Source organism: Lygodium microphyllum, chromosome 27 (assembly GCF_053477565.2).
Source record: "Lygodium microphyllum isolate KBCC chromosome 27, Lygodium_microphyllum_v1.1.10, whole genome shotgun sequence".
Classification (NCBI taxonomy): domain Eukaryota; kingdom Viridiplantae; phylum Streptophyta; class Polypodiopsida; order Schizaeales; family Lygodiaceae; genus Lygodium; species Lygodium microphyllum.
The window spans coordinates 43,922,312-43,945,668 of NC_141161.1; the positions used below are offsets into that span (position 1 = coordinate 43,922,312).

Sequence of the window (23,357 nt, forward strand, 5' to 3'; positions counted from 1 at the left end):
AAGCACTCATGGTAGTCCTCAAGAAGACAACTTAGAGTATGCGTGGATGCCCTTGAGATAGGCAAGTAGCCACTTGAGAAGACAATGGTTAGGACCAATGTGTAGGTCACAAGAAGGTGTGTGGTAGTCCCTTCAAGAGTGGTAAGACTCTTCTCCTCTTCATTCATGAATATATCAACAGATCTCTAAGTATGAGAATTAAAACACTTTGATGAATCTAGCGATCAAGTAAATGACCAAGACTCTAAGTATGAGAATTAAAACACTTTGATTCATTTAGAGATCAAGTCAATGACCTAGACTATATCCTACTAGTCTACCTATCTATTAGTAGAATTTGATCAAGGTTTTGAGTGGGAGAATATCAAATCTGGTCCAAAACCTAAAATTTCATCCTAAACACCTACAACTCCTCATTTATTCCACTCTACATGATGGAAACTCTAAAGATATACAAGCTATGCTTTGATAGGCCTCAAATAGCTTCTGAGAGACCTGAATGTTCAGTTGCTATATGTCAAAACCTAAGTGCCCTAGACCCAAAAGTTCATAAATTTTAGACAAAATTATAATGTAGATTGTTCCTTTAGTCACTCTATCAATACAGTCCATTAATGCCCCAAATGATATCAATAGTGTGGCCAAAGGAGGAGCTAGTCAAGCTCTACTGATGGGCTACAACCGAGAGGTAAGAAACCATGAACTCCCGCTAGTCAAAACCCTCAAAAACACTAAGCGAAGTACCTTTTAGGCCTTCTATCATTGAAGTAATAATTTGAATCACAAAATTTATTTGCTAACTCAATTGGAGTGCAATTTGACTAGTCATTCCAAGTAGCTAGTTTATGGTACACCCTATCCAACATCTATGATTGCATGAATACAATATCAAATCAAAGAATTCAAAGAATGTTTAGCCATAAATAAAAAGTTGTTAGTGATTATCTAATTCAAAACATTTGTTACAAGACATGTCACAAACACAAACTATGCATCCAAAAAGAAGCAAGGAAAAAAAAGGAAGCCCAAGTCAAAAAGTGAATGGAGAAGCTCATTCTAGCCAGACAAGAAAAGTGGAGGAAAAGGCAAGCTCAGAAAAAATGTGGGAGAGCACTGAAGATTCTAGCAAGGTGCTCTCAAGGACGAAGGAAAGCATTTAAGATTCGAGCAAGGTGCTCTCAAGGATGAAGGAGAGCCCGAATATTCTAGCAAGGTGCTCTGAAAGAATGTGGGAAAGCACCAAATATTCTAGCAAGGTGCTTCAAAGGCTCTAGCAAGGAAAGCACATGGCACAATGTAATTCATTTTATAAGAGTGCTAGGCTCCCTCGCATGCAAGTTGTATAAAGTCTAAGCAGACATAGGTGAAGGGGTAAGGAAACTAGAAGGGAATAGGAAAACAGGACCTTGGCAAGATATCTGATCGTGTAAAAAAGGGGATGGGTGCCCAAGGGATTTAGAGCTTGTACATAAACCTAAAAAGTGAATGAGGAACTCATTCTTTAGTGTGTGGCAAAAGTGGTCTCTTCTTCTTCTTCTCTTCTTCTCTCCTTCTTTCTTGCTTGTGTGTGCTTGAGAGAGGGAGGGAGGGAGTGTGTGAGGGTGAGAGATCTTGGAGAAGAAGCTCTCCATCATCTCCTCTCTTCTTCTTCTCTTCTCTTATCTTAAGCGTGGCTATGGAGGATAGAGCTTGGAGGTGGAGGCTTGAGGTTGCTTGAGTTTGCATCTCGAATCCTGGAGTTACCTATTTGCTTGTGGGAGGAGACTACTCATTCGGGCATGAAGGTAAGCTCACTACACCCCCATAGGATTGAAGATGCGTCGGCTAGGTGAGAGATAGCCATTCATGCTCGCTTGAATCGCTTGAGGCAATACGCAGTCCGTGGGTCTTGAGAGATGAGCATGAGCTCTCACTACATTTTGGTTCCATTGCCAGGACCAACGGATTCAAGCTTGAGCACTTGCGCACCTCAAATATAGCATTGAGGTAGGGTTGCATCCCCAAACAGGTGCTTGATATAGGTAGGAGATTTGGGGTTTTTAATATTCAAAACAAGTAAGTATTTTGGGTTTTTGAGGAGTAGATAAGTAGAATAAATCATTTCAGTATTTGGGTTTTGATTTTTGTTGCATGTAGAGTAGGATAGAATCAAGAATTTGAAATGAATCGACTTAGGGTTTCTATTGTAAAATAGACCCAAACAAGGCACAAGCGAGGGAAAAATGGGAAAAAAGAGCGCTTAGATGTGTTAATATCACAAGAGGAGAGATCGGAGAGGCCAAGGATAAGCACAACAAGGGTTGAAGGCCCCATAGGGCAAGGGGGAAGCTCATTTGCGCCTTCAATATTGAGAGAGAGACCTTGAACTTCAAACGAATCAATCGACTTCCAAAGGAGTTTGTTACGTGTATCAGATGTATAGAAACCTTCCTATGTATCCATTCTTATATTCTAGAGCTCCTTGCATGTTGGTCTTACCAAAATCGTCATCACGAGTCAATTTTTTGTCTTTGTTATTTGCGTGCCACCAGAATCGGACACAGCTCACAGGGTCTAATTTCCAAAATCGGACAATCGGACGTCCAATTTTGTCCAATTGAATGTTCAGACTTCCTCTACCTCTCAAATTGGATGCAACACGTCCAATCCCAAAAATCAGACCTCCCCTTGCTTGTTCGATCAGATGTTCACCCTCTCCGATTCGAACGATCAGACGCATCACAATTGGACACCTCCAAAATCGAACTCGGACACTTGGCCATCGGCCACTCAAACACACTAGAATCGGACTAGTTTGAATCAAACGCATGGAAATCAGTCATCAAACATCCGATTGTGGGGATCGGACACTACAAAATCGAACACTGCAAAAATTGGACCAAAAGTCTGACAGGAGGAATTGACAAATTTAGTGCATCCCAGGTGAAGCAAAACACCTCATGCAACAATCGGGGAAGGCTCTGAAAGCCTTTCAAGTGCAATTGACCTTAGAAGTCGCAGTCTAACAGCTAGATATGACCAGTCATGTAGCTTTTAGCCCCTTTAGAGTCATAAACTAACCTATAGACCCCCATTTGGCCTTGATTGAGCTGAGTAGCATAACATAGACCCTAGAAACCAAAGAGAGTGGCCAAATGACTGAGTATAAAGCCCTATTCGCCCAAGAACTTAGATCAGAGCACAAAATATGCATTCATTATCTCGTGTTTGCACCCACATTGTTTCCAACACTTGAAGTGCACTTGGAAAAACTAAAAGCCTGATCTCACACAGTGCACAAAAAAGAGCACCATGCACACACTAAGTGAACGCAAATTGAAGCTTGTATATAAAAAAGAAGGAACGCACTCAGACTTAATAAACAGAATGGACCCACTAATAGGAGACAATCCTCAAACCTAGACGGGTGATCAAGAGCCCTAATTGATAGGACCCAATGAGAGACGCAATCTAGAAAGTCAAACACATAGAAGGACTGACGCCATTGGGAGCACAATGCTACCTAACTTGATCAACCTCATCAACAACTTAGTGGAGTAGGAGACCGCAAACATGGCAAAACCCAATACAAACAGCAAAAACAAAGAGCTTGACCTGGGATATTTTCCAGTCAAAATCTAGCAGATTGTGGATGAATATGATGCACAAGCCAAGCTAGACCACCATGGCAGACCATCACAAGACATCATAGCAGACCTCGAGGAGGAAAGAAAGTTGGCATGGAAAGCCTTGCAAAGCATAGCGGCATACAACCAGTAGCAGCAGACTGGAGATTACGACAAGAAATTGAAATGTTAGCCCTAGCAAATAAAAATCGAATAGGACCAAATGTAGAGAGGGTAAGAGCACTAGAGGTGGACTTAACACTGAATGAGCTTCTCATGAAGCGACTAAGAGAACACGTCATGGCAGTAGAACAAAGCACAGCAACACTAGCAATATCATTGCTTATAAGATTAGGAGTTACCTAGGGCTCCAAGAGCCAATCGAGGATCCCCGTAGTTGTGAAACAACTAGACAAGTATTGGTCGGTACAGTTGCAAAACAACTAGACAAGTACCGGTCGGTATAGTTTTGTAGAGCAGTTTAAGCAGGTCTGTAAGGCTAACGGCCTCACAGATCTCGCTAAGCGCTGCTCATAAGCTTTCGGCCTATGCTTGGGCGATAAGGGTAGGATGTGGTACACAAGCTTAGATGTTGTGGAGCACAACAATTTCAATGACCTCAAGAGTCTCTTCATTAAGAGATTCTTAGAGGCCAGATACTTAGATAATATTATAGTTCGGCTGATGAATGTCAAGCAAGGGGAACAAAGAGGACATCAGGGACTACATTACTCACATGTAGAGTCTCTATAAGAGAATCCCCACTAACGAATGACCCACTGAGAGAGCAGTATCTACCATGTTCCTCAACAGAATATGCAGTAAGGAACTCTACAAGGCCTTGGCAGGCAACTCAAGCTTGTAGAGAGATGCACTAACTAGGGCCTTTGAAGAGGCCATACGAGTGGATGACCAGCTTAAGGAGAGAAATCTAGAAGCTCGAATTGAGATAAAGTTGACTTAAGAACCCCGGAAAAGGGCAACAACTTCTAGCAAATAATTGGGCCCAAGTACCAAAGACAAAGGGAAGGGTGCTAACCCAAGCTAGGAGCTAGTAGAGATGAAAATGGAGCTAGCCAGACTGCAAGAGATGATGAGAAGACCTATGTACCCACATATCCAATGCATGTATTGTGGCAAAAACCACCTTCTAGCTGAGTGTCAAGACCCTAGGTCTTGATCTTGCACCACAACTGCAGCGGCCATGATGCCATGCATTGCAGACTGCCAAGGAGACTCCCATACACACAGCCTTACAACCAACCTTACCTAGGAAATAGGTCTCTGAATTTCTTTGGGAGAGGAGCCCCGTTGGCCCTCTTGACACCCAATGATGCAAAGCCAGTAATCTCTAGGATGGAGATCAATCCCACAGGCCTACCTAGGCCACCTGGGCATTACGTAACCCACCCATCAGCTCCAATCCACTACATGGAGGAATCAAACGATGAGAAGTCTTATGTGAACCCTTACATCTCGTACAACCAAGAGGACAATCCAGTTCTCATGGACTATCAACTAGTGCCAGTGATGGCGTTAGGAAGAGGGAGAGGTAGAGGCTTAGGAGGGCAGACCCAAGAGCCAATTTCTTGTTGGACTTGTGATTACCTAGTACACATCTCTTCGCACTACCCCAAGAGGGAGCAAGCCAATTGAGATAAGGCTAATCTCAAATGCGCTGAGTGTGGAATCACCCACCTTTTTGATGATTGCCCTAGGTAGAGACCATACTCTAGTAGTTTGGCAATGGTATCATTAGTTCCATTGGGGCTATTTGGCGTCGAGACACTCGACTGGTAGACCACACCCATCCCATTTCATGTTGTGACCAATGCACAGATGAAGCAGGCCAGCATATCATTGCCAAGGCACCTAGTAACCTAGATGTCGCCTCAATAAGAAAGAAAAGTCATAGGCGAAGAATGAAGAAAAGTGAAACAAAGGTCACATTGAAAACCGAGAGCACAATGACATTGCCTGTCAAAAATAAAGTCACAGACGTTGAGGTAGAAACATTTGCTCCAAAGACTGCTGAGAAAGGGAATGCCAAGGTAGCTGAGTACCCCAACCTGAAGCGCCAACTTGAAGCCATAGAAAATGTCAAGGAGTGGGTGAGAGAAGCCCAAGAACACCTAAAGGATGATGAGCCTATCTTAGAGGATGAGATTGATTATCTCTCTAACATGAGCACACTAGTCTCTCCCACAAAATCGAGAGATGCGTATACACCTCAAATTGTACCACCTAGACAGAACTTTGAACTCCACACTGCCCAGCAAACCAATTGAAGCCATTGGCCAAGAAGTGCAGAATTAGGAGACAAGCAAGCAGCTAGCAATCTTCTCACAATGCTAGTGACCACCCCTGTAACTCTGAGCCTAGGAGATCTGCTTAGGCACCATCCGACACTATGGCAGAAGCTAAAGCAATGGGTGGAGGGATCGATGGAGCAAGCTGCCTCTAACTTGCAAGACCACAACATAGTAATGCAAATACTGAGCCTGATGCCGCACTTAGTACCCAAGTCTTTGCATGTTAATGCTTTCTAGAAAGGCATTGAAATGCACATGGTCTTGCTAGTCCTAGCTCTAGGTGATACCACAAGGAAAGAGATTGCAGGCACGGGGGTAGGAGTCAGTGTACTTAGCCATGCAATAGTCCAGGCTTGGGGTAACCTGCGTGGTTGAGAATGCTACATCATGCTAGCTAATGGAACGAAAGTGAGGCCATCCGGAGTGCTGAAAAATTGGCCATTGAAGATCACAGGAGTCTAGTTCTTTGTAGACTTTATAGTCATGAAAGGAGTGGACTATAATATCTTGTTAGGTCAACCCTAGATGCGCAATGCACGAGTCATAGACGACAGTGGGAATGGTCTAATTTTCTTGGGCAATTGGACGGAAGCGGTAAGAGTGGATATGGATAATTGGAAGACTACACCTGTTGACCTAGACACCATCTCAGCTATGCTCAAGGGCAACGCTTAGATCAGGAAATCGTACAGGCCATTGACTAAGTATATCCCTAGCCCTAAGGATGAGTGAGATTGGATGCATGTGCTAGCCACAATCAATCTATCATTCTCGAATAACGAGGAATATGAGTAAGCTGCTAAGGAAGTCATCGATAAGCCCGGAGACACGTCCTCAATACCAATCTACATGATGGTTAGGAGCTTGCATGGATAGCCTGCCTTTGTCACATTCCACGTCCCAAACAACAAATGAGACCTCCACGATATCCTAGAGCACCTGACGGATAGATTGGTTGGTAACCTAGCTGCAAATCTTAAACCACTCAAGGATCTCTTGGATGAGCCCAAGTGGCAATGGACCAAGGTGCATGACCTAAAATTTATATGCAATTGGGCCTTAGTCACTGATGACAAGGAACTGCACTTAGGAGATGACGAGTAGTTGGATAGGGACCATTTCGATGATGAGTATGAAGACTACTATTCCTCCAGTGAGACGAGAGTGAAGAAGAGATCGACACAATAGAGTACGACACTGAGGGGCATGCGATTGAAAAAATACGAGTAGACTTCAAACCATAGAAGAAGAGAATCTTCAAAATTGAGAAAGGAGTCATGCAAATGGGTTGCGATCGCACTTGGTTGGAGCACATAGAAGCAATTGATTATGAAGGAGTGGGTCTTGCCCAACCAAGTGTCACACCACTACTCAGAACGGAATCACCGTCAGAGCTACAACCTCCAGGAGAGTCTCCCTCTTCTAGCGAAGACGAAGAGTCTGATTCTAAGTTGGAAATAAGCTCGAACAATTATCTTGAGATACCCCGACCACCTAAGACCAAATGTACCAAAGAAGACCTACCAGTCCACCTAAGGCGCCAAAGGTTGCAAGAGGAAAGGAGGAAGCAACCTAGGGATTGGCAAGCCGAGAAGCAGAGGAAGCCATAAGACCTACCGAAATGATTCACAAGGTTTAAGAAAGGTCTGAGGGTAGTGGTCTTACTAGGAGCCAAAACACGAGGGCAAGCACACGAGCCTATAGAAGGACCTACCAAAGTCAGGGAGGTCAATCTAGTTGAGGAAGGGGAGATGCCCCAACCTATTTTTATGGCCGATGAATTGATTGAGGAAGAGGAAGAAACCCTTTTTTCCTTCTTGTGAGAGTACATAGACGTATTTGCCTGGTCCCTCAATGAGCTAAAAGGGATATCCAAGTGTAGTGACTCATAACATCCCAATGACACCCGATGCAACGCCGATCAAGCATCGACCATATCCGATGAATCTCAAACATGCTCATGCGATCAAAGAGGAAATTGATAAGCTGCTAAGAGCAAGATTCATTTATGAAATTGAGCACACATACTGGGTGTTCACCCTCAAACAAACAAGGTGGAAAATCTGAAAAATCTAAAGTAGAAAACAAGGCCAAGGCAAAAGTGAAACGGAAGATGAAGGCACACCAAGGAAAATATGGAAACACAAGAAGTGTAGGAAATTCCTAAATTAAGGAGAAAGGTGCAAAGAAAAAGCGCAAGTCAATACTTTTGTAAAAGAGCACAAGGCGCATTATGATTTATTTTAAGAGCGTCGGAGGCTCTCACCCGTGCAAATTGTAAAGGTAGATGGGTGGTAGGAAGGAAGCTAGGAAGATAGCAGGACAATAGGAAAAACGGCCTACTAGCCCACAACCGCCCATGTAAAAAATGAGATAAGGGGATGACCGCCTAAAAGGGATTTAGGGTTTTGTATATAAAGTTAAGAAGTGAATGAGAAGCTCATTCTTGTGTGTGGCCAAAAGTAGCTCTCCTCTTCTTCTTCTTCCTGCTTATTTGAGAGAGGGAGTGTGAGAGTGTGAGGGAGTGAGTGTGTGAGGGTGAGGGACCGTGGTGGAGAAGCTCTCCATCTTCTCCTCTCTTCTTCTCTTCTCTTCTCTTCTCTTCTCTTCTCTTGCTTGCAGCAATGGAGCTTGGAGCATGGAGCTTAATGATCAAGCTTGCTTGAAGCTTACACTTGGATCGTGGAGCTACCAGAGTGCTTGAGAGAGGAGGCAACTCGATCGGGCATGGAGGTAAGCTCACTACACTCGTAGAGAGCGATAGCACGTCGACTATGTGAGAGGTAGCCATTAGTGCTCAGCTTGAAACACTTGAAACAATAAGCGGTTAGTGGGTCTTGGAGGTTGAGCTTGAGCTCACCTCTACATTTTGGTTCCATTGCGAGGACCAACGGATTCAAGCCTTGAGTGCTTGCGCGCTTTGAATCGAGCATTAAAGTAGGGTTTTCCCTGAATCGGTGCTTGAGGTAGATAGGTAGGAAGCAAGGGAGTTGGAAGAGGTATTTGATCTCCTTAACAAGTAACTTTTTGGCTTTTTGGATTTAGAAAGGTAAGTTGGAGTAGTGTGGGTGTTTATTTTGTGATTTGGATGCATTAGGATAGGAAAAAAAAAAAAAAAAACAGGCATTAGGGTTTCTACTGTCATAACATGGCAAGAGGATTTGATTTGTTTGTCGATTTGTATTTTGGAGTTTATTTGCTATTCCAGGTATACACAATCCTTCTTCATTAGGGTCTATTCTTAGATTCTCGAAGTTTGTGCAACCCCTCGTAACCAAAATCGTTAGAATCCAGTGATTTTTGTCATTCCTGAAAACTCATCGCAAGAATCAAGCACTGTTACTAAAGTCTGATTCCCAAATTCGAATGGTCCGATTTTCGGACTTGGACCAACCCATTCTGTCCGATCGGACATACCTTGTCCAATTTCAAAAATCGAAACCCCATAATTGGACGTCTGATTCCCTGAATTGAACTCCCAAAATCGGAGACATGAAAATCGAACACACAAAAATCAAACCGAACACATTTGGACTCGGACACCGTCCGATTGTCCAATCGAACCAACACAAAATCAGACGTCCGATTCTGATAATCAAACTCCTAAGAATCGAACCTCTGAGAATTTGATAATTGGACACAAGAAAATCAGGCACAAAAAAATCGGACCATCTAGAATCGAACCACTCGGACTTAGACCGTCCGATCGATCAATCGGACCAACCCAAAATTGGACGTCCGATTTTGATAATTGGATTCCTAAGAATTGGACCTCTGAGAATCGGACAGAAAACTGTCAAAATCAGACACATGAATAGAATACAAATTTGACACATCTAAGCCCTGAAACTGACCTAGAAAAAAACATCCCTTGTACAATAAACTACTTCTAGAAGAAGATCTACATGTGGCTAGCAAGCTAGGAGTAGGGAGCATGGTTCTTGATGTTAGTGCATATGTCTTTTGCCTCACTCAAGACCATGCAATCCTAGATCTCTATGCTTCCCATCAATACAACCCTGACTTCTTCAGCTGGTTCCATCCAAGCCTACATGACAAGAACCCTAAACCGCTCTTGGCTCTACACACGAGTCACCCAAACCTCCAGAGCAACAGAGCCATGAGTACTAAATGTGTGTGCCACACTCCAATACCATCTTGAGTTCTACAATCGGTTTTTATCCTCACGAAGTAACATGGATTTATAAACATGTATATAAATAAACAATGTGTTTTGTGAATGTGTATAGATAATACCCAAAAAAAAAGCCAGCACACACAGAAGCAATGATAATCAAGTGTAGGTGATATGCATTGAAGTCAACACCATGGGATTCAGATAAGTGATGTCTCTTTGAGCTGCACCTATTTATTATGGTTGAAGCATAGGACTTACATGTACTCTCACGAGTTGCCAAGCGAATGCAAAGGACGACATGTGTTGCTATATGAAAGCATTCCATGTCCAAGTCACCACAAGACCACCAATCCCACAAAGAACCATTATGGAGAAAGCGACAAAAATACCAAGAACAAAGAGCCATGATAGAATCCCCACAGTAAGAGAAAATTACCCTTGCAAAAAGCACACATTGTATTTGAGCATGGCCCAAAGCATAGTCATCCGCTACTCTCTCTTTCTTGGCCAAACTCTACATTAGAGAAGGAGCCACGCTCTCAACAATGACAAGCATTTCTTCATCAACCAGGATTCAATTTTCTAGATGCTCTGTTCCTTGTCCATGCACAACTCACTCCAATTGCTACCTCAATTGTAGCGATGTCTCACATGTTACAAAGAGGTTTGCAAAATCTCAAGTGTATCTCTCCATCTCAACAATTGTTCCTCTAGTATCGAGGCTAGTAACACAATCATCTTTGCAATATCCATTTTTCACAGCCTTTGGATCTCGACATTTCTCAATCCAAATGAAAGGCTGATAACCTCAATATATTGCATTGCTTATATTCATTTTATCCAAAAATAAATTTAAAAAAGAGGAAAAAAAAGCACTCATGATCACAACACAACACCTAAGGGTCCTCAAATTAGATACATCCAGTGACCTTGGTCGGCTGGCTCCATCCCTAGTCCCCTAGCCCTTTACACATCCCCCACAATTGTTCAGGGCACATCAAGGGTAGGACATACCTAGGGAGCTTATCTCTTGCCTATGGTTGGACCTGTCACCCTAACCCATTTATACGACTTTTTTTCGTACTCCATCTCAATACCATTGCAATCAATAGTGGTAAGCAAGGCACGAAAGATAATGGAAACTACACTGTACTCTTCAAACAATACACGTAGCCACCAACTACCAAAAGCTCAAGTGTCAATGAGCTCAATTATGCTACATTGTGTTGTCAAAATCACAAATGATGTCTTAAGAAACCTTTGAGTGTACTTCTCCTCAACATCGATAATTTTTTCCACCCCATTGAACCCTTGCTTCATCCACACATTGCTACGAGGAACCATACACTACATAATATCTAAGTATGCACATGCACTCACATACTATCTGCACCACAATCTATACACAATTTGGGTCCTCAAGTGTAGGAAATTACTTTGACATGTCTCCCAAACTAATCAAACTACATCTTGTGCACGATAAGAAGACTAGCACTACCCCTAGGGAGAGACCACATATGAGAGGTTTTTCAATTGCAGGTATTAAAGACTCTAACAAAAATATCGTCACCTCTTCATCAACACTCAACTTTGAATTATTATCCTTTATCATCTTGCAAGCCCACCAAAGAATCCTCACCCACAGAATCCCCAGAACATTAACACCTATGCCAACCCATGGGTGCAACTCCCAGCAAAACCAGCCTTATCACCAACTTCAACAACCCTATCACCAACCAATCATGCCAACAAAGTGCCACCAACCACCTTCATCCTCACCATCACCAAAACCCCTCCAAGGCAAACCACATCAATTCCTTCCATCCATGTTTTCGGTGCATGCCAAAGCCGACTACCTACGACGGTGACTACCATGGGACTAGCACTCATCTAGGAGGGGGTAATGTTAATCCTCAGACAAACAAGGTGGAAAATCTGAAAAGTCTAAAGAAGAAGACAAGGCCAAGGCAAAAGTGAAATGGAAGACGAAGGTACGCCAAGGAAAATATGGAAACACAAGAAGTGCAGAAAAGTCCTAAATTAAGGAGAAAGGCGCACAAGAAAAAGAGCAAGTCAAATATTTTGTAAAAGAGTGCAAGGTGCATCATGATTTATTTTAAGAGCACCGGGCTCTTACCCCTGTGCAAATTGTAAAAGTAGATGAGCGGTAGGAAAGAAGCTAGGAAGATAGGAGGACAATGGGAAAAAGGGCCTAGGCCATGGTCGCCCATATAAAAAAGAGGATAAGGGGATGACCGCCTAAAACGGATTTAGGGTTTTGCATATAAAGTTAAAAAGTGAATGAGAAGCTCATTCTTGTGTGTGGTGCCAAAAGTAGCTCTCCTCCTCTTCTTCTTCTTCTTCTTGCTTGCTTGAGCTTGTGCTTGAGAGAGGGAGTGTGAGAGTGTGAGGGAGTGAGTGTATGAGGGTGAGGGACCGTGGTGGAGAAGCTCTCCATCTTCTCCTCTCTTCTTCTCTTCTCTTCTCTTGCTCGTGGCAATGGAGCTTGGAGCGTGGAGCTTGATGATCGAGCTTGCTCGAAGCTTGCACTTAGATCATGGAGCTACCGGAGTGCTTGAGAAAGGAGGCAACTTGATTGGGCATGGAGGTATTCTCACTACACTCGTAGAGAGAGATAGTGCGTCGGCTATGTGAGAGGTAGCCATTAGTGCTCAGCTTGAAACACTTGAAACAATAAGTGGTCTGTGGTTCTTGTCGGTTGAGCTTGAGCTCCCCTCTACACTGGGTATCACCCATAATGATTGTAATGAAGAAGAATGGAAAAGCCAGAGTATGCATCAATTACAAGAAAGTCAATGCTACCACATGAAGAGAGATAATTATCCACTATCGTACACTGAGCATATGCTCGAGAGGGTGGCAGAGGTAAAGAGGTCTACAGTTTTCGGGACATCTTTTCCAAATACAATCAAATGCAAGTGCATCCGGATGATAGGCACAAGATCACATTCATTACCGAGTGGGGCATCTTTGCCTACGTAGTCATGCCCTTCAGGTTGACAAACATACCAACCACATTTCAAAGGCTCATGTGTGCCATTTTCAAAGACATGCTTAGGTGAGAGTTAGAGGTATTTGTTGACAATTTATGTGTCCACTCTAATTGGAAGGCACATCTAGGCAAGCTCCAAGCAGTCTTTGAAAGATATAGACTGTATCGACTCTCGTTGAATTCCTTGTAGTGCCAGTTCTAGGTAAAGCATGGATGCATCCTAGGACACGTGGTGTCAAAGAATGGCATTGCTACCAACTTCTCGAAAGTTAGGGTTATTGTCGAGGATCTTCCATCACCAAACAATTACAAGGGAGTTCAGTGCTTCAAGACCCTCAAGACCCTCCTACGATAAGCCAAGGCAAATCGAGCAAGGTGGAAGAGCTTCTTACCCATTGCTTGTTTGCTTACTTTTATGCTGTGATGCCTTCACCTCAGACTTCAATCGAACTTTGTGTAGTTGTGAGATAACTCTGATGCCATGAAAATAGACAAGAGGTGAAGAACCCAAGAGTACACACACACAAGTAATGGAGACTTGAGAATGCAAAGAGATAGGGCTGAAATCTTCTCATTCTTCGTTCTTCTCCTTCGACACAAGAAAACTAAGTCTATAATATGATAAAAGACTAATATATGAAAGTACTACAATATATGTACATGTGGTCACTAAGTGCAACCCACTAAGGAAAGAAGAGGTGGCACAATGAATGTACCATAACCAAGGATGGACTACATGGATGTAGTCCAACTGTAGAATCATTGGCGTCTCCTCATGTTGGTCACCTAACATGCCAGCAAATAATATCCTGCTACATCACCAAGGTGCATAGTGGATGTCAACTTATGTAGAGCTCGACATCTCAATATACATTAATTTGCCTTCACCTGCCAAACATTGTCTACATTTGTTGGGATTTTTCTATGTCTATTTGATATTTTTCCAGTATTAACTGAACAACTTGAGGAACTATTTTATAAGCATGTGACTTTGGATGGTCAAAGCAACGTTAAATACTAGTTGGCTATATTTTAGGCCCTCAGATATAAGTTGATCGAATTTAGGAGGGTTTGGCTATTTATAGCCACCTCCCACTCACTTCTTAGATCATCTCCCATTCTTCTCTTGTAGGTTTTGCAGGTGCACACTCCAACTCCGTCATCTACCTCTGTCTCTAGTGCTGCTATCCTCATCGGCTTGATATGGTGCTTTCATTGATGCTACGAGCTGTACGCATAGACTAATTAGTCCTCCTTATGTATTTAATATTTGTTCCTTATTTAGTGTAGATTTCTTTCTTCTTTTCTTGTAGTCTCTCTCTTTGTTCCTTTGCCTCTGTGTTCGTATTTCCCTTCCATGGCACACTCTTACAAGAGTGGCTACACACCTTGCTTTCTCTTACTAGATGTAAGCATGATGCCTTTAGTGTGCAAGAGGTCAAGCTGGATACTGATAGTGCTGACATGATCTCTATCCCTAGTTACCTCTCTTTCCATAATGTCATTGATAGAGGCAAAGGTGGCCTATTGATTTTTGTTAAAGACAAACTTAGAGCCTAGCCTATTGCATGTGATGGAATTGAACATGCACTAGGTGTTCGACTTACCATCTCAGGACAAAACCCTCGATTGCTTCTTTGTCTATACACCCACCCAATGTATCCTGAATGAGTGTGAACATGTGGCAATGACTCAAGTCACACGTGTGTGATGACAACATGGTTCTCTTTAGGAATTGGAATATGACAATAGTTAGGAAAGATTACTCCCATGGTGTGGGCAACATGATTGAGGAAGAAAGGAAATCGTGGCATGATATGCACTCTACTCTAGGCTTAGTGGAGGTCACTTCCCTCATTACCTATGAAGAGGCTTGCTGTATCACCTCACACAATAAACACATTGATGATTCATGGAGGGGTGCTCACCTTGATGAGTTCTATCTCAATCATGATGTTGAGTGGGTATCCCTTGATATTATGTATCAGGTCTTTGCTAAACATCTTGAATTTGACCATTTTTCTATCATGATTACCTTTAGAATGATATGCTCTGGTAGCACTAACAAAGGTCTCCCCTTAAAATTCAATACTAGCTTTCTAGCCAACAAAACCTCTTGTCCAACATTCAAAGAAAGATTGGGTTGATTGCTCTGTCACATCTCTCTCTCTCTCTCTCTCTCTCTCTCTCTCTCTCTCTCTCTCTCTCTCTCTCTCTCTCTCTCTCTCTCTCTCTCTCTCTCTCTCTCTCTCTCTCTCTCTCTCTCTCTCTCTCTCTCTCCCCTCACTAGGAGCAATGCATGCATGCATTCACTCTCTATTGCAAAAGATATGGAAAGCGTCAAGCTCTGTTGGGGAGTGAACAACTTAGTTCGGTTGAGCAATGCCAAATTGCATTCTTGCTACTTTGCTATCTTAGTGATCACACACTACTTTATCTCCTGCAAAGTATTGAAGGTTTCATTCGAGATAGGGAACACCATTGCATTGTAGGTCTCAAGATACAACAGAATGGAGGAGGCACCTAGCACAACCTACTTGCAAGCTTTGAAGAGAAAATAGAAGAAAGAAACTCTTGTCATGATTGAAGATGAAGAGGGCAATAAGTATTATGATGCTGTTCCCCATTGTTAGCTCCCCTTTCAATACCTTTATGGATTGGCAACAAAGACACAAGGCTTTCCTCAAATCACATGGATGGTTTTGTTGACTCTAACATAGCCCTCTCCCTAGTGTGCCCCTTCACAGTGGAAGAGCTCCATTTTGTCATGAACTCCATGAAGAAAGGTCGTGCCCTCAGCCCTGATGCCTTCTTAGTTGAGTTTTTTCTCTTAATCTAGGACACATGCTCCAAACATCTTCATGATATGCTTAAACAATTTTTCTCTGTTGGTGCCTTGACTAAGTTCACCAATCAACACGTGGTCAAGTTGATTCCTAAGTCTTTAGAATGAAGGAAGCAAGGGCATCAGTGCCATCAACCGTGCTGGATGTCCTTTATAAGGTGATGGCAAAGGTTCTTCCTCTTTGTATTAGATACATCTTAAGTAAACATTTGCATAGTAGATAGCATGGGTTTGTACATGGTATACATATCCATGATGCTATCCTTAAACATTGAACTTGGCATTAATTGTGCACTATTTCTGAAGGAGGATTTCATTCTTCTCAACATGAATCTAGATAGGGCATATGATAGGTATGATCCAGAAAGCTGCCTTGGCCATTAGTTTTGCACAATGGTTAAGGTTTTATTCTCTAACTCTTCTATCGTAGTATCCATCAATGGCTGTCTGTCCAATAAATTTAGCCGCCAATGTAGCATCCTATAAGGATGTACTATTGCCTTGCTCCTCTTTGTTATAGCTACTCATCCCCTTCTATGTTGCATTGACCATGCCGTTCATGTAGGTATGATTAGGCCCCTGGTCTTTAATGATAGCCAATGCCTCTACACCCAAATGTTCACCAATGACAACTCCAACTTCCTCCAGGCTGATTGTCAACCAGTTGACTCCCTGCTTCAAATCTATGATGATGAATTCTTGTTTTTGTCTAGCTACAAGGTAAGTAATCTAAATTTGTTATATTATCTTGGGGTGATAGCCCATAATAGATATCTCAGCTTTCAAGGAAATACCTAAAGGGAAGAACATTTGCTACTTGGGTGTCCCTAACGAGTGGGAGTCACCCTCAAGAGCTGCTTTGAATGATTCTTTAAGAAGGTGCAATCCAAGATTGCAAGCAAACTCCCCTTCACCTCTGGATTGATTAGGCGCATGATCCTACTCGAGATGGTCCTCTCCCCTATCATGGTGTTTGTGGCCTCTTTATCCATGTTTGCTAAATTTAAGTGGGCCAAGATTGAATGCTTATTCATCAGGAAGGTTCTGTGGTTGTACAGAGAGACTAAAGGATGGCTTGCTATGCCATGTCAACAACTCAACTCTCCTATTGCTGAATGGGGTGCTAGCATTGAACCTCTACATGAAAAGGCAGTCAGGCTGCTGTGCACCTCCCTCCTCGAAAGAATGTGGGAAGGGCAGCAGCCGTGGACCACCATCATGATTTTTGAATGGATAACCAACTCCAAAGCTTTTGGTAAGCTCTAGCATGATGCTAGATGGTACACAATCCTATTTTGGGATCCCCCAAGATCAAGGTTAACAATCAAGTGCTGCTCACTAGATTGTGAATGCTTTGAAGTCACTAATCTCACTCTTTCAGTGGCAAGGCACTGGTGTAGGTAGGGCCAATGCCTCACTATCCCTGAATATCTAACTCTCCCCTCATGCCTATATTGATGGCTACACTCCCACAAGCACCAATGCTAATCTCAATGTTAGGATTCATAAGAAAGGCCTTTGTAGATGGATGGATATCTGGGATAGTAATTCTTGTTCACTATGGGAAGTTGATCGGGCTGTTGAATAGTTCGGGTTTAATGCCAAGGAAGTACAATGGCTTCACAACACTCTCTCTAAGATTGGCCTATGTCAGTTTGCTGAAGACCACTCTCAATTCCTCACTTGCCTAGTAAATCTGGCCGAGAAAACATTGGTTGTTGCTAAGATGACAACATACTTCTGAGAGTCTACAACCCGTGGCCTTTGAGAACCCTTGAATCCTGGAAGAAAGATGAGCCTTGTGCATCTCTCGAAGTTTAGAAAAGGTGCCTCAAGAAGTTGCGGTAAACTACCCTATCATACAAGGTTAATGCTCTACTCCAGAGAATTGTTGCTAGCAAACTAGCTACTTGAAACAAGATTTCCAAAGATTATTAGGGTCTCTCCTCTTTGTCCTTTCTGTGGAAGGCACAATGAACTGGCTAAGCACTTATTTTGGTAGTGTTGTGAAGTCTAGCCCCTTTGGCAGAAAATCAATCTCTATGGATAAGGTCAACCTACATTAGTTTGTCACTTGGAAGCAGATTCTTCTAGGGGATCATGGAAATTTCAGTGAAGTTTTGGAGAAAATGTAGTCCATTATGCATGGCATAGCTCTTCTTAACTTGTGGTCCCTTAGGAACATCATTGTCTTTGGAAGACTAAAAGCTCTCTATGCCTTGCCTATCAATTTACATATTTTTGTCATATCAGATAGCCACCACTTGCTAAACAAATGCGCCAAATTAGATAGTGACCTCAAGCCCATTTGCAAGCTCTTTAATTTCATGATGTAAGGGTTGATTTTACCATAGTGTGGTGTTGAACATATTCAACTACCTTTTAATATGTTCTCGATATTATTTGAAAAAAAGATGCGGTAGTGGTCTTTAAGTGGCTTTGTTTCTTGCGAGTAGGGCTCTACATATAAAGGAACATATAAAGTAAGGTCGGTTACACATAGGGCTAAATCTAGTGCCTACCCATAAAACAGTTAGTGGAGTGGTTTACACACTAAAATGACTCCTTGGTAACACCAAAAGTGCCATGTCCTAGTGGTTAGTGAAGGCCCACCTTATCCCCATTGGTGGGGGCTCAAATCTTGTCAGGTGTATGCAAACATTTTTAAAATAAAGGCCTTGTCGTCTAGCTAGTGGGCGCAAAAGAAATTCTGGGAGGAGGGCGGGGGAGGGAGCTCCCCCACCTAAAAGTGTCCACCAATCGAAAAAAGCGGAGCAAATCAAATCACTCCATATCAGCCAATGGACACTTCAACTTTTTTGAAAACCGAGTGTGAATGCCTGTGTGTAACGGGCATAAGGCTCTACATATAAAGCCCTTAAAAAGCGTGGATGTCTGTGTGTAACCGGCCTAAGCCTCTACATATAAAGCCCTTAAAGAAAATGTAATACTATCGCCTCCCTTTCGGAAGGGAGGCGACCATACAATCCAGAAAAGTCTACAAGAATTGATGATGTATTTGGGTCTGAAAGGTTTTCTGTGCAGCTAGTTGGCGTTGGTCCTTGCTGTTGGTCTGCTACCGACATCATACACATGGCACACTACGCACATACACACGGCAAAATGGCGACAGGCTACATTGTCACATACATAGAGAGAGAGAGAGAGAGAGAGGACTTCGATATACACTTCGAGGAGACACCGGGGAAGTCTAGGCTTCGTCCATATAGAAGACAGACAGAGAGAGAAGTGTAGCCGCTCGTCCAGGTCAGCCGTGTTTTTCTCTGCCGGCATTTTGCTGCATCTCTCTTAAGCTCTGTTTGCACTCTGCGTATCTTAACTTGAGTACTTTTTTCTCTACACAGCACAGATCTTATCTCTTAACCCCCGCATGCGTGGTGCTTCTTGTTTCCATCCATTACAGACCTTTTCTTAACCTTGAATGGCCTCTGCTCCATCCACGAAGGATCAGGATCCATTTGTAATCATCACGGTTAGCTCTCAGCCTTGTTTATTCTGAAATTGCAATCATGCTTGGATTTCTTTTCTGTGTGCATGTCAAAGGATTTGTTCTTTAAGTGCTACCTGTTCTTGTCCTACTTCTAAGAATTTAGCGGGCTTTCATTTGCAACTACTTGCATTTTCCTGAGTTTCTGTTTTCTGATGCCGTAGTACTAAGGATTTAGTCAAAGAGCTCATCTTTATTATACTATATGCCATGTTTCTGGCTAGAGTAATCAATAGTCTGTAAGAGCTGTTTGACTGTACTCTGGTATGGTCTGCAGCAACTGTGACCTGGTATTAACTGCAGCAATTGTGAGAAATTATCATTGTTTTCTTTTTTCAGAGAACTAATTTTTATTATACCACTCTGATTAGATTAGCCAGTTGCCTGTAAGAGCTGTTTGACTGTACTGTGATATGATCTGTGGCGATTGTGAGATCTCATCACTGTCGTACTCTACAAGTACAGAAGTGGCCATTGTCAGAAGATTTGCCTATGCCACATAGGTACTCATTGGACTTCCATGGCAAGCCGGTTTAGGGATTGATGCGCCAGGTTCTGAAGCTAAATTTAGCCTCAATATTTGACCACTTTATATGCAAAATAATGGGCTTCTTTATTCATAAATGCTATAATATCTAAGTACAATCTATGATGAGCTTGAATTTTGAATTCATCAATCCGATGCTAATACTTTCCGTCTCCAGTCGTTAACTGCTATTTATTTCAAAATAAAAATTTGGATGAATGTGCCCCATGAGGTGGTGTTGTTATGAGGTTCATTTGCAACAGTTTCTTGGAGGTTTGGTTGTACTGTGCTTCTGTTTCATGGAGTGAGCTGTTCATTTGCTCGTTCTAGACTTTCAGGAAAACAAAGAGGAGTTGCTGTTTGAAGATGGCAAGAAATTCACAGAGCTAGATCAACCCTTGGATGAGTTCAAGGAGAAAGCTGAATGGCAGAAAAGTTATGCTGATGCAGTGAAGGAGAAAGGGGTGCAAGACATTGAAGAAGAGGACAAAGATGTAGAGGAAAATCGGGTGCAGAAAGACAAGGAAGAGAAACAAGAAATGGAACACAGCAAAGAGGGGAAAGAAGACAGTAAAAAAGGGAAGGAAAAGGAAAAGAAACACAAGGATTCTGAAGTAGATAGCATAGGGGAGAAAAAGGAAGAGAAGAAGGCCAAGGAAGACAAAGGAAAGCATAAAGATAAGGACAGGGATCTGAATGGAGTTGACAGCAAAGAGGAAAAGAGAAAAGAGAAGCACAAGGAAGAAGAAGAAAATCAGAAAGATATTAATGATGAATGCGTAGGGAAAAAACATAAAGAGAAGCAGGACAAGGAAGACAGAAAAAAAATGGAGGGCAAGGAAGACAAGAAAGAAAAGAAAAACAAGAAAGAGAAGGATGGCAAGAGAGAAAAGAAGGACAAGGAAGACAAGGACATGGAAGAAAAAGAGAGAGATATCAAAAGGGATGTAGAGACAAATGCCATGAAAGAAGAGAAGTGCAAGGATGAAGACAAAGCAGAGAGCAAAGATGGAAAGAAAAAAGAAAAGGAGGACAAAGACAAAAAGGAGAAAGAGAAGAAAGAAAAGGACAAGGAAGACAAGAAAGAGAAAAAGGAAAAGGAAGAAAAAGATAGAGATATGGAAAGGGATCTAGAGTCAAACGCAATGAAAGAACAGAAGTTCAGGGATGAGGTTAAAGCAGAGAGCAAAGAAAAGGACAAAGACAAAAAGGAAAAAGAGAAGAAAGATAAGAAAGACAAGGAGAAAGAAGACAAGAAAGAAAAGAAAGACAAGGAAGATATAAAAGAAAAAGATGAGGTTAAAGCAGAGATCAAAGATGAAAAGAAAAAAGAAAAGGACAAAGACAAAAAGGAAAAAGAGAAGAAAGATAAGAAAGACAAGGAGAAAGAAGATAAGAAAGAAAAGAAGGACAAGGAAGATATACAAGAAAAGAAGGACAAGGAAGAAAAAGAGACAGAAATGGAAAGGGATTTAGAGAAAAATGCTTTGAAAAAAGAGGTTGATGATGACAGGGAGAGAGAAGAGAAGTTCAAGGAAGAAGACAAAGGAGCAGAGAAAAAGGGTGAAAAGAAAAAAGAGGAGGACAAAGATGAAAAGGAGAAAGAGAAAAAAGATAAGAAGGACAAGGACAAAGATAAAAAGGAAAAAGATAAGAAAGATAAGGACAAGAAAACACCAGAGAAGCTGAGGCAAAAACTTGAGAAGATTGAGGCAAAAATGCAGAAGTTGGCAGTTAAGAAGAAAGAGTGTATGAGAATGTTAAAGGAATCAGAAGAAGCAGAAGCTAAGCAGCAGCAGGCAGATACAAAAATGACTGAGCAATCTCCACAGAAAAATGTGGCAGTGAATGGGATTGCCATGGATAAAGGATCAGAGAATCTTGCTGATAGTATGTCTTCTTTGAGAATCTCAAGCGGAAAAGCTGAGACCACTACTACTGTCATGGGTCATGAAGAAAAACTAACAGAGCCTACCACTGTTGTTGATGAGACTGTCGAGGTACATTATACTGTGTAATAATCCCTCTTGTGAAGCAGTCTCTTTCTGTCTAGCTGTCCCCATGTAATCACCTGTCTGTAAACGTTGTTGCAGGATTTCTCTTCAGAGCTAAGCACTCTCTATGTATGGGTTGGCGGCCTAGACCGCACCTATGTAATTAACAAAGATCAATCCTTGTAAATGGTTCTAATAAAATAAGGTTTTGTGCATTTTTGAGTTGCAGTCCTTAACACTTGCGCGAAGGATTTGTAAAGGACTTGAGTTTATATGCTGTCGTAGCTTCGTTGGTCAATAGTCCAAAATTGTGCTGATTCCCTTCCCATGCAGATTTCTTGTGAAATCGGTGAACTACATGCTGCTAGCTGATGAGAGCATCAGGAGAGGCCAGTTATTGTGACCATTAAATGCCATTATCCTACTACAATATGTAGGCGAGTTAGCTGGAAGGTAATGCCAAGTGCACAGCTGGTTTTATCGGAGGTGTCATCCCTGTATGGAAAACATAGGTTCTTAGAATTGAGTGAAAAAAATGTTGAGATCTCAAGATGCTAAAAATATCTCATCTGGTCGTTAACTTTCAGCTATGGACTAACATCAAGGATACTTGCTCCATAATGTGCTCCATGAGCACAATGATATTGACTGGTGAGTGTGCACCTGGAAGTAGAATGGAAATGAGAGAAAGAGGGCACAGAAAGAAGAAAACAAAACTGGAATATGCCGCTGGAAATGGTGGACTGGATACAAGGGACTGAGTCCCTGCATTTGTGTCTGAAGGACAGGGCAGTCAGTGCGCTGGACTGTACAGCAGGATAAAGAGGAATGATGATGACTGAAGCGGCAGTGAAAATGCTAAGAATGATTGGAAAGTGATGTACAAGATCCAGCACATGCTGACTAAATAGGAGGAAATGCTGCACTATCTGACCATAAATGCAGGTCAGACCAGTGTATCAAAGCTGGCCCGACTGCAATGAATGCGTTGTGATTAGTGGAGGAAAATAGTCTGACACCTCCATGACATCTGGGATGACTGGTGCTAGGCCTGGCTGGACAAATGACATGAATAATACATGACTTGAAGGGTGGCTTGTATCTAGCTGACAGTCCAGCTGGTTGCGTATCCTGAAAGGGTTACCTGGGCACTGCCTGGTGCTTCTGCAGAGTTCTCCATCTGCTCAACACTAAGTAACATTGCTTTCTAGGGTGCCGTTCTATTGATTTATGAAAAGAATGGAACTCTTACAAATGTACATAATGAGGGGGCCCTGTGCACCAGTAAGCTGCAATAAATGCAAAAAAAAGGAGAAAAGCAAGAAAATGCTGTCACTGCTACACCTTCTGTTGCTGCAAATACAGCTATTCTTCCCCTTAGCTAGAGTGAGAGAACGGGCACTCCTATATGAAGGT

General features: G+C 42.3%; 1 protein-coding gene across 3 annotated transcripts; it reads left to right on the top strand.

Annotated features, from left to right (window-relative positions):
• The first annotated feature begins 18,875 nt into the window (after window positions 1-18,875).
• LOC148012264 (uncharacterized) lies at window positions 18,876-22,343 on the top strand. Of its 3 annotated transcripts, none has more exons than XM_087669769.1 (3): window positions 18,876-19,180; window positions 19,338-19,406; window positions 20,286-22,343. In XM_087669769.1, the coding sequence occupies exons 2-3, from the start codon at window positions 19,356-19,358 to the stop codon at window positions 21,963-21,965; spliced, it is 1,731 nt and encodes a 576-aa protein (XP_087525895.1). In that variant the 5' UTR covers window positions 18,876-19,180; window positions 19,338-19,355; the 3' UTR covers window positions 21,966-22,343. The 3 variants fall into 3 exon arrangements, with proteins under 3 accessions (XP_087525895.1, XP_087525894.1, XP_087525893.1); XM_087669768.1 differs by having other exon boundaries at window positions 19,284-19,406; window positions 20,286-22,341; XM_087669767.1 differs by having other exon boundaries at window positions 19,279-19,406; window positions 20,286-22,340.
• The last annotated feature ends 1,014 nt before the right edge of the window (window positions 22,344-23,357 follow it).